Source organism: Epinephelus moara, chromosome 20 (genome assembly GCF_006386435.1).
Source record: "Epinephelus moara isolate mb chromosome 20, YSFRI_EMoa_1.0, whole genome shotgun sequence".
Taxonomy (NCBI): Eukaryota; Metazoa; Chordata; class Actinopteri; order Perciformes; family Serranidae; genus Epinephelus; species Epinephelus moara.
This window is the reverse complement of record NC_065525.1, coordinates 20,443,074-20,457,686: the sequence shown is the minus strand read 5'-3', so window position 1 is coordinate 20,457,686 and position 14,613 is coordinate 20,443,074. Positions and strand designations below refer to the sequence as shown.

Sequence of the window (14,613 nt, the reverse complement as noted above, 5' to 3'; positions counted from 1 at the left end):
TCTGAGGGGACCCCTCCATTATTGACCCCATCAAACAAAATGGGGGCGCTAGAGAGCTAATTTCTTATCTAGGCCTAACCGCCATATCGATTTTTACTAAACTTGGTAGATATGTAGAACAGGACGCCTCAAGGTGACTGGAGAAATTTAACTCTAATTGGCAACTGGGTGGCGCTCTGATCTGCACAGCCTACGATAGCGTTCAACGTTTTTAGTCAGGCATCACTTGATCTATTGTTACATGCAGAAAGGGGACCAGGTATAAGAGTGATGTTTGGAAGTACTTGCATATCAAAGCTAATCCCTATAGTCTGTGCAACGCAGAAAAGAAGGTAACCCTAACCCCTAATCACATTTTTGCTTGGGTGTTCATTTCCAACTCTGTTGTTACATTCTTTTGTTTGTTATTTGGAGTACTCTGTAATAATTCAATACAAGCACTCAAATATGGAAATTATTTAAAATGCACATTGCTAATTGTGACTGATTGATCAGCGTAGCACTTCAGAGATAAACCTTTCCATTGTGTGAGAGCATTTGTTCTGAATAAATTATTTGCTGATGACTTGCTGATGTTGATCTCCCCCCGCAGTTGTTCGACCTGGTGATCCGAGAGGAGACGCTGCTCAATGTGATTAAGAGCGTGACGAGGAATGGCCGCTCTATTATTCTGACAGCTGTTCTGGCCATCTTCCTCGTCTACTTCTTCTCCATCATTGGCTTCCTCTTCCTCAAGGACGACTTCCGCATGGAGGTGGACCGCCTTCCTGCACCAGGTAAGAACTTTTTAACCTGTCATTGTTTTACTGTGCCATGTACAGTGACTTGAACAGTTTCAAAGTAAAGTAGATTTTACCTGGTGTAGCTTGACTCTGAATTGGCAGAATAAAAGTATCATTCACAAGGTGTCCTAGTGCTTTAAGATGACGCCCAAGTAACTGCGATGTCCCGTGTTTTAGTCTGGGTAGGAACCTTTGTTGCACGTCAGCTCCTGTCTTTCCCCCTTTGTTTCCTGTCAGATCTATACTGCATTAAATGTCCCTGAAATACATTGAAATGTCCATTTGTCACTCTATTTTCTGTATGATGTGGCCTCTCTGCTTCTGAATGTAATCTTAGTTAACCTCAAGCATGTCCTAAACTTGCACTGTTTTACAATGCCCTCATAAATGTCTAGGTGTCGTTCTTTGTCTACTCTAATGAGATTATACATCCTAGAAGTTAATGAGTTTCAAACCTCGAGCAAAATGAAAGATATGTGGCAGACGAGGCATTTGGTGGCTCTACATACAGGCCACTTTAACATTGTTGACAAAAACTTCTGTATTATCAGGACAATAATCAGAGGATTCTTTGGCTGAGCATGAATCCATTGCATTGAATCTTTTCCCCTTTTGGATTTATATGTCTCAATAAAAATTGTAGAATCAGTGTTTGCACACCTCGCCAGAAAAAAATTGTAGGATATGTACCGTATACTGTATATACATACCCAGGCACATGTTTTGAAAACACTGAGGAGAGTGTGGGTGTGTTAATGAGCTCCGGCACAGTGCTCCGACGGTCAGGAAGACAACCTGCTAGCACATGTGCACCTGTTGCATAACCTGGTGGCCGCGCCATCCTGTGTTTTGCTGAATAGAGCGCAGCAGACACAGCAGAGCAGTGGTGGGTTATGTAACCAGCTGGGCTCACGCCTGTCTATCTGTTAGCTGTGGGGTGAGCTGAGGCACAACCGGAGCTCCATCAAAGCTGAGGAGCACCCTGTTCACACTGCTGCTGCCTCTGGGCTGTGACCCCTGCACCCCGCCTCTGCCCCCCCTGTCCCCTCCACTCTTCTTCTTCTTCCTCTGCCTCTTGTCCCCCAGCCTTGCCCTCTGTCCTCCAGCCTGTCAGGGAAGAAGGCCCTTTCGGTGACACTCTGGCCCAGGTGTACAGTTCTCCTTCTGCCTGTCTGCCTGAGCCGATCACACTCAAGCACAGCTCCTCTGCTGCTCAGGGCTTTGCCGATGTGCAAATGATTTGTTCAGGTTTTTTCAGCAACACTTCACCGCCCACCCAGCAGCTGCTGCCTCAGTTTACATAACGTCTGACTATATCTTTCTTGCTGATTTTACCGGTGCTGACGAGAATTAGCGGGAAGGAGTTTTAATGCTGGAGCACAATTTAATCATCTTCTTTCATTTGTAAATTATCGGTGCTGTTATCATTAATCAACCTCACATAATTTCCCCTTTTTCTCTTTTTTTCTTTCTTTAAAAAGGAAAAAAGGATTTATTGAGTAACAATGGAGCCGCTGAGTCATGTATGAAAGATAGCTGCCCTGTTTCAACACCTAAACCTGTGCCTGGTAAGTTTTGATCAAATCAGATTAAATTAAATTACATTTTTAATTTATTTTATTTTATTTCCCGCCCATTATGAACTGCTGAGTGGACACGTTTTAAGAGTTTGTGGTTTGACCGAGGTGTGGGTGTGTACTTTACCTTTCCGGCAGTAGTCAGTTCCTGAAAGGTTACTCATACACAGACGCACACACTGAGACATGCACACACAGTCATACACTGTTACACACACACACACGCACGCACACACAGATGCACACAAAGAAACTTGATGAGGCAGAGGGGGTGACTCACACTCCTGTTTGTGTTCCTGCGTCTCCCTCGATCACCTGCACCATAGGGGCACACACGTGATCTCATCCACATCCCTCACCTCCTCTTTCTCCTCAGCAGTCGTGCTGTGCATGCCATTTTCTATTTACAGTGTTTGTACATTTAATATAAGATATGAATAAGACTTTATAGAGCTTTAATTCTTCTCATTTTGCTCTGTTTTATTTTCACATTTGAGGAGGCGAGGGAGTTGAAGGTATCCATCTGATCTTTAGTCACACCATTATCAGCTGTTCCCATGACAAGGTGTTTTATTATCAGTGAGTTATGAGAGTCAGCTGAGTGATAATTTTTTGAATTAGGTCAGACTGCACTTGAATAACAATTTTTTTCTCTCCTGAACTTGAACTTAGGTGTCCTTAAAATCTTTCACACACTCTTTGCTCAGTTTCATTTAACTCAGTTCAGTTGAATTCAGTTTGGTGATTTGAAAAATTAAGTCAGATGTTGGAGGTTGTGTTAAACACCGTACAGCTGTGATAATCTTAATACAATGCAGTGTTCTGTATGGTAACCTTTGGTCCTGACTCCTGGCTATTATGTAGATGCCACTTGACACTTATAATCCAATGGATGCTTGATTGGATTGGGATCTTGGGAGGAATTATTGTTAAGAAAAATCAAAAAACAGAGGTGTTGTATATAGTTGGGATACAAATGTAGATGATAAGAAGCCAATACTGAACATTCACCCTTGTTGTCTACTGTTTTTTTGCATTTTCTCTTAATTTATGTGTGTCTGGTTATAGATGAAGACGACGGGACGGAGCTGGTGTGCGAAACTCTGCTCATGTGTATAATCACAGTGTTGAACCAGGGACTACGTAATGGAGGAGGGGTGGGAGACGTTCTCAGGAGACCCTCCAAAGAGGTAAGACAGCCTCAAAACAAACATGTATAAGATCATTTTTTTATACTTTCTGCAACGTTATGTCCGTTTCTAATGACTTGAACTTTACATCAATGGCATTTGTGCTGCATCAGCTTCTGTTTAAGATAAAAAAAAGAGAAAGAGTTGTAGTGATGGTGACAGTTAAGTGATGCATTCTCTCTTTTACCCGGACCATCCAGGAGCCTCTGTTTGCAGCCCGAGTGGTTTACGACCTTCTGTTCTTCTTCGTCGTTATCATCATCGTTCTTAACCTCATCTTTGGTGTCATCATCGACACCTTCGCTGACCTGAGGAGTGAGAAGCAAAGGAAGGAGGAGATCCTGAAGACCACCTGCTTCATTTGTGGTGCGTATGTGGTTCACCCAGTAGTATATGCAAATGATAGTGAAGTGAAGAAGAGTTATATTTGGAACAACTTGTGTTAAATTAAGCTAATGTCTTGCAGGGTTGGAGAGGGACAAATTTGACAACAAAACAGTGTCCTTCGAGGAGCACATCAAATCTGAACACAACATGTGGCATTACCTTTACTTCCTGGTTCTGGTGAGGGTGAAGGATCCGACAGAGTACACCGGCCCTGAGAGCTACGTGGCCCAGATGATTGCGGTGAGTAGACCAAACATACAGCACACACACAGGAAATGGTCACACAAGACCTTTGTATTGTTCTATGCACCTAAAATGTTGCATCACACCAGGCTGCTCTGTCATCAAAATACTGTAGCTCAAATTACAGTCAAGCACTTTAATTTTGTGTTTGCAAGATAATATACGAGGGAATATGAGACTGCACTGCACATTTTTTTTAAGATGACACACAAGTACATAAACACACCCAAGCCCCAGAGATTTTGTTTATTATTCCAGGAACATATGGACAAACAAACATTCATTTCACCCCCCTAATTCATATTTTGCTGGCGAGCCGCACCAGTCAGCATACAGATGTCTCAGTGTTGGAGACTTAAAGTTTTGCAGCCTTCCTTACTTTGCAGACTTGCACAGTGTGCTAGAGAAGCGTGAGCCTCTACAGCAGCAGACGAGTGATCGAAAAAAATGAGACTGAGCCTCTAGGCCTGTGCCAAGCATCCCAATTTATTCTCCTTCCCCCTCGCTGCTGGAGAGAGATGGGTCTCTGTGCTCAGGTAGTCTTCACTATGCTGAGCTCCTAACCTGCTGGGACACAGTGTGGTTAAATAGTAATTAAACCCAGTCCAGCTCTATTATCATCAATGCACCAACTTGCTGCACTGACACACAGACAAGAAGTTGAAGGATGTAAGGGCAACTAAAGGTGTTGCCGTTAGGTTAATGGATTCAAATGAAGCCTCGGAGCACAATGGCACATTTTTTGATTAACATTTGGCCATGATGGGCATAAGAATGGTGGCATTATAATGAACAATTTGCATTATAAACAGGTGACAGACATTGAATTAATATGCATCAGTGGGTCCTCCAACAGGTCGACTCTGTGATGCGAGGCCAAGGTATCACTGTGTGATGAGGTAATGATGAGTCAGGAATTTATATTAACACCTCCTAACATGCTGCAGAGCAGAAACACACGCAGAAAAAGAGCAGGCTGAAACCTCTTTTGTTTCCATTTTGTTTCTTAATGCAGCACCCATGAGTTTCATAAAAAGAATATTCTTTCATTATTCTTATAAAATGTCATTTTAAAGTCCCTAAAAACTTGGTTCAGCATCTTTAGTTTTCTCAGTAACATTAATGTTTTATGTCTGAACAAGGAACAATTAAAGATAGCGTTTCGAGAAGGAAAAAAACCTTCATCATTACTTATTAAGATTCAAACAGAAACTCAACTAGCAAAAACTGGTCCAGCTGTGGCAGACTTACTTTTTGTCCATCTAGGACCTCTGAACTCATAATAAGAATCTGATTGGCCTTTAAAATGAAAATTAAAGATTTGATGAACTGAAGTAAAGACAGCCCACAAAACTATATCAAAACATCCATTTACAAACTCTGACACAACTCGTGTGAGTCTAAGTTTCATTCATCCAGTCGTCATCCAAAACACATGCAATTTCGCTAAAACCTTACTACTTAAAACACTGCGAGCCGGCATGGGCAAGCGCATGTTTGAGCTCTGCTCGTGCATTCTATTGAGTTGCCCAGGCACACTATTCATATGTGGAAGTGTTTTAAATAGTAAAGTTTTAGCAAAATGCATGTGTTTGGGAAGTACTGAGCATACGACTGGACCAGTGAGACTTGGATTATACTGCACGAGTTGTGTTAGAGCTCGTAAGCAGATGTTTTGATATAATTTTGCTGTTGGTAAACTTGTTCCCCCTTTACTTTAATTTACCAAGAATGTTCGCTGTTTTTGGATTCTTTGTTCACCATGGTGACATGCACAAAAAACAAAGTTTTCCTCACAAACTTCAGGTAATACGGGATGAGAAACTGATATACAAATGGTCATTTTGTGGGAAGTATTCCGTTAAAAGGGTTAGACCTTCAGCAAATAGTATTAACTTTACTGTCAGACTAACATGTTTAGACCTGTGGCCTTCATCATTGTCAACATTTTACACTTTACAAAGAACCTTTAAATATGATTAGCATGGACAAAAAAGATTTTAGTTAAAATCAAACACAACCAACCACACTCACAACAACCAAAAGGGTTTGGGCCCTACTAGTGACCAATCTCGGAACCCACTGGCTATAGGTCTGATGACGGTAAGCCTCTGGGGGCAATATTTGGGAATTCCAGTGTAGCCAGTAGGGCAGCCCCCGACCAAGAATTTTCCCTGTCGACCAATAGTCGTAATTTAGGGCCATTAGTCGACTGGTCGCCCGCATGTTTACGATATAAATTTAATTATTAAATTATATATTTTGGGTGGGGCAACACAATGGTTTGAGTTGAAGGTGTGAGAAAGAATAGTATCAGTAACACTGTTAACACTGTGCTACATTACAGAGAAATACAAAACCGTACTAATGAACCTTCATTAATATAGGCCTGTATTTTATCTACAAGTGCACGTCACACACTGAGTGAGCCGCCTGTTAATGGCGCTGTCGGCAAAGCACTAATGATTGTGCTAAGTGGCTAATGGGTATGTAGCTACTCACATGTTTCACATGATACGTCATGTTTGTAGTCGACGAATGAGTTTACATATCACCTTGGGTTCGTCTTTCACCTTCTCAAAATGATCCCACACTTCGGATTTCCTGCCCAACATGTTATTAACTAGCCTGTGTAATAACCGCAGGTACCAGCCCTGGAAATTAGGGGCCGTACACATGCCATGTTTTTAACAGCCTGGAAAACGCGAGGTCGGGCGCTGGGCGCTAATCTTGTGCCTTTTTTGTGCAAGCTTTCATGAGAGCGGTGGCAAGTTGCGTCTGAGGTTGCTAAGCAGCCTTAACAAGAATGGTTTAGCCTATTAACCTGAAATCCTGAGTGCAGAGCTGATCTTCTTCCAGGCGCTGTTTATAAGTGTGTAGACCTATTGTCCATGTGACAGATGTAAAGCTCTGGGTAGCCCTGCACTAAAATGATCAACTTTTCCATATTTATCAGACTGAATATTTACGGAAGAAGGGAAAGATCTGTCGGCTGTGAGTGGTTTGGAATGTGACTCCTGTCTGACTGCTGAGCGTGGCCACTTCCTGTGTCTGTCCTGTCATTTCGGCTAATCTCCACAGACACAGATATCTGCACATGAATGCAGATAAATATAATTAGAAGTTAAATAGCTGTCAGACAATAGAAGATGGGTTCTGAGATTGTGGCAAGATTGCGTTGTACCGCTCCACACAGACCTTTTACCTACTGTTCAAATGGGGTTGGTCAATAATACTCGGACTACAAACAGACTACAAAGAGAGACCAGAGCGCTTCCCATACCTAAATCTCGTCCCGTTGCCTACGTATTCCACATACATATGCAAATATGTGTTTATAGAAATGATACTAGTAACTAAAGTCAGGATATCTCTGTCTATTTTGACCAGTCTTTTTTTCAGATGCAGATTTTTAGTGACCTTAAATCAGCCTTACATGGTATAGACTGCAAGCTGCATGTACAATACAATAATAACAAAACAGTGGCACCTGGCAGAAATGTAGTGCAACATTAATAATTTAACTGAGGTGAAATATTCTTAATCTGCCTCTGGTTCATCAGTCAACTTTATGGAAGTCCCAACCCATAGAAGAAAAATGTCTGCACACTGACACAAAAAGTACAGGAGGCTCTTTAGATGCAGAAAGGATCTATTCAATGTGCAAAAAGGTGACACTACGTAAAAAAAAATGTGACAAAAGTTAACTTTTCGGGAACTTTATGGAAGCCTTATACTAAATTGCTAGACCCTAATCTGCTCACACACAGTGAATTACTCTGGCTTAGAGAGAGCGTAGGTGCAGTGACAGAAACTGTAATGGAAAAACGTCTGAATTAGAAAGTATAGGAGTCCGTGATGTTGGTCCCTGCAGGAGCCTGCTACATCGGCCCTCTTCAAGCTGCACCCACAGTTTGGCTTGATGTTTGGTGGGGATATGTGTGTGTGTTTGAGGGCAGGTGGGAGTGGGGAGGGGGCAGTTTAGGGCTCCATTGTTAAGCTCCGTCTTTATACCATAATCCCCTGCACTACAGTTTTGGGGCAGACAACTTAACATGAAGCTACTGGACTAATAAAAACTCTGCCCTCTCCTTTCCTTGTTGGAAAAGAGCTGAAACCCGATGACCTCACTCTCACACACACACGCACACAGGCACGTACGCACACACACACACACACGCACACACACACGCACACATAGACTGCCCTAATGAGTGCATCTGGTTGGGTAGGACAGAGTGATGTGGTGCCAAGCACAAGAGTAGGATCGTGTTACACTGCGTGTCTGTCCTGTTGGTGTGTTGTGCATGTGGATGGGAATTAGTGTGCGGGTGTTTGTGTGTAAAATTATGACAGCGACTACAGGCCTAGCAGGTACTGCAGCAGCCACAACGCTGTTACATAACCCATCTCAAGTGGCCTGCTAATAGCTCAGCCCTGCCTGGCACGTGCTCTCCTGTCCCTTTCTCTCTCTAACACACACGCACACACACACAGAGTCACCGTCACATCATGAATCCTTTATTGACTTTACAACACACATGTAACACGTTCCTAACAGCAGCAGCAACAGAGGTATCTGAATGGAAAAGGTACTTGTGGTGGGCAGAGGTCAGAGTTTGCTTTATGAAACTACTCAGCTCTTCAGAAACTGCTCAGCTGAAGTGCTTGTATGAGTGTGTGTGTGTGTGTGTGTGTGTGTGTGTGTGTGTGTGTGTGTGTGTGTGTGTGTGTGTGTGTGTGTGTCTGGTGACTGTGGTAAGTGATACTATCTGCAGAACTCTGTGTGTGCTGTGTCATTGTATCTCTTGACACTCTTGTGTATCTGTGGTCGTGTATAACAAGCGACGTCATTCAGCAGCCGGAACTCTGCTACTTTTAGCTTAACTTCCTGACCAGAGTGCACACGACTGCATGTAAGGGTGAATCATTTTATTACTGTGGGCACAACCAGAAATACAGAGAGCTACAGTAATGTTTAATCACATAAATGTACATTTTTTGAGGAATGGTGATAATATCATGAGCACAGCATAGTATATCACAAGCTACAGATAATTGGATCATATATTAATATAATGACTATTTGTTATGTTTCTTTACAAATAAGTCTCCAAACTAAACAGTCTCAACTACCTGTCAGAAATTATCACAAACTCTTCAAGTTTTTTTTGTTCTTTCTGACTAAAAGTGAAAAAAGCCAAAGGTCCTGAATTTGAAATTATATATGAAAAGGAAAAAAAAACAACACAGAAAATCCTCACATTTTAGAAACTGTAACCATGAAATGTTTGGGGTTTTATAGGGTTGAGGCAAATATCCGTTATAGATAATGCACTTTTTACAAATACAAGTATTATTCGAGTAAAATGTGTCAATATCAGCACTTGTAATGAAGGAAAATCCTCATTTGAGTAGCTGTGTTCAGTTTCTTGTGATTAAAAATGATCTGAAGCTTGATTCTGAGATTGTTCTGTGAATAGTTTTTTAATAGATAATAAATATAGAAACCTCTGATCAACTCATCAATTTCAGGCTTAATATATTTATTTGTTTATTTTATTTGTTTAACAGGGACAGTGCACAGCTACTTATCTGCATCAAAGTTAGCTATAAGCTAATTTTCATCTGTAGTCCCTGGGCAGGAAACAGAGAACAATTTCTCTGCTGAAAGACACTGTATTATGGTGATATAAAATATCAACTTCTGTTTAGGCCCCACCCACTCCAAGATCAGCCCACGCCCACTTTAATTTAAACTCTGCCCACTCCAAGTATGGTCATGGATACAGATCATATAGCTGTTTGAAGAGATTCGACTTAAAACTATTCATTAAATTGAATTAACCACGTATTCATTCATTACCAATTTCACTAAATTTACAGTTTGAGAGCTATTAAAGAAAACAGACAAACTGTCTACCCATAAACTGCAAAAATAATGAATGTAGCTACTGTGACCTCACCCATTGCTTTGTGGACTCCTGTTTGAAGCCTCGAGTTTGGCATTTCGGCTGTTGCAGTCTTCATTTTTTGAAGCCATGTTGATCATATTTGGGCAAGAGGCTGGCGAAGGAGCAAGGGGTGGATCTGACTTAGAAGCCAAGAACACTACCAGCAGACAGCCTGTCACTCAAAGCAACCCGCCCTTAATTATGCGTAACTTTAAGCCTTCATAAAATGTAATCAGGTAAGTCAAATAAAAATGCACCCCCAGTACAGTTGTCATCAACAGGAAAATTAGCTAGAGAGACCAAAATCATTCTTGTACCAGGCAGTAAACTGTTCTGTTGCAGAGTTGGGTCTTTAACATTGGAGTCTATGGGGATTGACTCACTTCTGATGCCAGCCCCATGTGGCCATTCAAAGAATTGCAGCTTTTGGCACTTTTGTTTTGGCTTCATTTTTCAGCCCCAGAGGCTGCCACTTGCTTTTACCACATACAAATTATTCAAGTAGTTATGTAAAAGGTTATTTGTAGCGCCTGGGAAATGGATCATCGTATTGTCGTAGGGTTGTATTTTTTCTCATCTCAGAAACGTAAAAAAAAAGTGATGGCTGAATGTAAAAAAAAAAATTACAAGTAGTAGCGTTATTAAAGACAAATAGCAACTTCAACAGGAGCAGTAATTTGTCAGCCTTGCTGTAGCGTCTGAGACTTGTGACATCTGAAGTTGTTCCCACAATTTATTTACAGCACCAACCCAACTTTTCTCTATGGTGTTGTGGCTCTCACAGCTGAAGTACAATGTGTACATTTACAGGATGTGGTGAAACACATGAGCAGTATGGCGATGGCAGCAGAGTGAGAAGCACATGAATGTCTGTAAATTCGTGCTCACTGAGGTGTTTAAATGGATCAGTGAAGCAAGACTAAAGCCTTGACTCATTCAGACAGTGCAGCACAGCACACAGTGGACTACTGTACTGTCTAATGAACAGCAACAAGACGTGTGCTGGGTGGCTCAGATTCTGTACAGTCACTGCTTAACTTCACATCATCGATTTAGAGATGATGCTTTGACCGACTTGAGTGACTGTACGTTCAAACGGGATATTGTTTTTTTTACCCCAGTGACATTTCCTAAGTCCCTTTATTGAATCTTTGAGGTTACCTAATCCATCAGTTATGGATGACTTGATGAAACAAGCATCAGATAGTCTTCAGTTTCAGTGACGTTGAGGCTTTGTCTTTGAGCTCACAGAGTCTTCCTTGTGTTTTTGAAGCTGTGAGCAAGGAAGCTATTCTTTTTATTTTATCGGCCCCTTGATGCCTGAGGCCCAAATTAGCCCAGGATTCTCAGGCAAGCTCTTATAGAATGACTCGATTCATACTGTGCGGCTCAACAGTCATACTTAATCAGTCTAACTGCTTCCCCTGTAGTCAGGGACGGAAAAAGTATTCTAGTCAAAAGTAAAAAGCGGTCAGAGTGTGCAAAACAACCAAAAGTTAAACTGCAGTAACGACATGAAGGGCCTCTTTTTGCAGAGTATTCTGAGTCAGATGTACATGAATACATTTACTGCAAAAGGGCCGGTGCAGCTCCCTAACAACAACCTTTGAGCATTAACTGACAAGACTAACAATCTGTCTTTAATTCAGTAATGTTGTTAAAGGTGGCAGCCGGGTCTTTGTAAAAAAGTGTTGGTTGTTTCGTCACTGTAAAGAGAGCCTATATGTGTCATAATGGTCACAGAAGTAGCAGAGAACTGCACCTTATCAAAAAATCTTAAGTGAAAGAAAAGTAACCTAGTTTTAGAAAGTGAAAGTACATGGAAAGCCACCCATTAACAGTATTATGTGTATCTGCAACCAGTTCTTTCACCCCCACCTCCAGTCCTCACTCGTCTGCCTCAGACGGCCTAACTTTGAGCTAACACACCAACATGCTAACATTTAGCATGATGAAACATTAAATGTTAGAATGTGAACTTTTAGCAGAGAATGATGCTAAATGTGAGGCTGTTAACATGTTTTATCTGTAAGTATTAAAGGTACCAGTGTGTAGGATTTATGCCTCGTTTCCACTTACATATGTGTACAAAGACAAGGCAACAGGAAGTCCATTCATTCCAGTGGAAAGCTCCGTGATGTCTGATGTGCCTGTGAAACTCCTCCCCTCCATAATATTTACAACCAATCAGAGCCAAGGAGTCTCTAACGCAGTTGTCAATTGCTGCACGTGAATTGTGGTCAAACTGTCAAAGACAGTGCTGATCAAATATAAATCAAGATTCTGTTACTGCACTGCCTATTTCTAATATCAAAAGTTTTCAGGAACATATTTTAGTGCACTGTTTAGCTGTAAAATGAGAATGTTGGTCTGGTCAGTGGGCAGTTCTTGGTAGCCTACTTTGGTCGACTCCAACATGGCGGCTTGGTCACAAATTTTCCCATTTTACAGCTAAACAGTACAATAAAAAACATTTATGAAAACATTTGAGGTGAGAAACAGGCAATGCAGTTACAGAATCTTGATTCACATTTGATCAGCGCTGCCTAGTTTGACAGTTTGACTGCTGTTCACGAGTAGTGATTACCATGATTGAAAGCTGGGTTAGAGACTCCTCGGCTCTGATTGGCTGTTTTTGGTGCGCTGTAATTCTAGGGAATGCCATTAGAAGCAGCAAGAAGAGGAGGAGGGACATGCTTTTTTCTGTCTCATGTACTTCTGTCAGAATATGGTGACAAATATGACACAAAGTTATTTTCACAAAAGTTTTGTTGTTGTGTGTTAAGCGGACATTAAAGGGTTACTATTGTGACAATAGAATTGTGTTCTTGGTTTTCCATAACCTCAAATTACTGGTAAAAGTTGTTTGTCAGTGCCTTTCTATTCTTGTGCATGGCATAAATTATTAAATATGACGCACATGCTATTCATTTTCTAGTTCAAAGCAGAATGTTTCACAAATTTAAATCAATTTTCCGGATTTGACCGACCTAAATTTGGAATAAGCAAGAGTTCGTCAATGCTAGGCAGTAACAAATGATGATTACATTTTCTTTTGATTTTTCTAACTTAGTTTCTTGGTCCTGTTCATGGGTAAGTGAGTTTAGTTTTGGAGCAGGAGTCCACTGATATGTCACGGCCATTAATATTGCATTTAGTAAACTGTGATAAATTTATTAATTAGGAAAACAAAAACAAATAACCCACACACCCCACCTTCCTCTCCGCCCTCAGACTCTCCTCTCCTCATGTCCTCTTCTCTGTCCTCGGCGTCTCGCACACTGATCGGTTTTTCTATCCCTGTAGTCTATTCTTATATAAGAGTAGGTGGGAGAATACCTCACTCCTCCTACTGGACTTAATGTGGTGCCAGTCAAATCCCACTCTCGGCACCTTTTAAGTAATTTTTATCAGAAGAACTGGCAAAGGAATATTACATAAGATCAGCTGATGGCAGTCTGTCTCTGCGAAACCTATCTCACTTTCAAGAGCATGCGTGTTGTAAAACACACACTCTTGCTCACAGTCTGCTATGTACATATCCATGCAGATGCACGCCAACAGTACACACACCCACACATGTACAAACACAGACGCACTTAAGTCCATTACATAATGCCATAGGTTCGTTTCGCTCACTGTTTTCTCATGGCATGACGGGAGACGGTTTGCTCTGTCCACTGCGCTGTTGGAAAAACAGACGATAAAGTAAATGTCTCCATTTTACATGAGAACACACACACACACACACACACACACACACACACACACACACACACACACACACACACTTACACACACACACATACACACATATTAATAACACTGTACTCCCAGTTGTGTTCTTGATAGACGACAGTGACTCATTCCCGCATCAACAGTGTGCTGGAGTGGGTGAGAATTGAAATGCCAGTTACTGTTCATTTAGTGTATAATTGCTATCTGCAGTATCCAAGAGACAGCAGTGCTGGTTAAAACATTTTACACTGTCAAGCACGAAACAGAGAGCAGCTTCCATTCTGATGGAATGATTAATAATAAAACCTCCACGCCTGTCTCCAATTACCAATACCTCTCTGTTTACTCTCTCCTGCAGTCTGGCTTTAGCTCTGTAATGCTCCCTGCACGTCTATGCAAATCCTTCTTGCCGTTGTCTGTGCCAGCATGCTGTTGCTGCCGTCTCCCTGACCTACTGAGTCAGCTTTATTTCAGCCTTTTATGCCTTTCACCTCTCTCACATCTCATCTTTCCCTCTCTCCTCCCAGGAGAAGAACTTGGAGTGGTTCCCCCGTATGAGAGCCATGTCTCTGGTGAGCAGCGAGGGAGACAACGAGCAGAATGAGATGCGCTCTCTGCAGGAGAAGCTGGACAGCACTGTCACTCTGGTGGCTCAGCTGTCTGGCCAGCTGGCTGAGCTCAAGGAACAGGTACAGTGCCACTTCAGGCCATTTTTAATGCTGTGGTGGGAAAAGCTCTGGTC

General features: G+C 41.8%; 1 protein-coding gene across 2 annotated transcripts in view; it reads left to right on the top strand.

Moving 5' to 3' along the window:
- itpr2 (inositol 1,4,5-trisphosphate receptor, type 2) overlaps positions 1 to 14,613 on the top strand; it is a 78,785-nt gene that overhangs the window by 60,221 nt on the left and 3,951 nt on the right. For both annotated transcript variants that reach the window (XM_050072760.1, XM_050072759.1), the window contains exons 51-56: positions 593 to 776; positions 2,264 to 2,350; positions 3,428 to 3,549; positions 3,750 to 3,915; positions 4,016 to 4,176; positions 14,399 to 14,560. In XM_050072760.1, the coding sequence (XP_049928717.1) occupies positions 593 to 776; positions 2,264 to 2,350; positions 3,428 to 3,549; positions 3,750 to 3,915; positions 4,016 to 4,176; positions 14,399 to 14,560 (882 nt within the window). The remainder of the gene's footprint in view (positions 1 to 592; positions 777 to 2,263; positions 2,351 to 3,427; positions 3,550 to 3,749; positions 3,916 to 4,015; positions 4,177 to 14,398; positions 14,561 to 14,613) is intronic.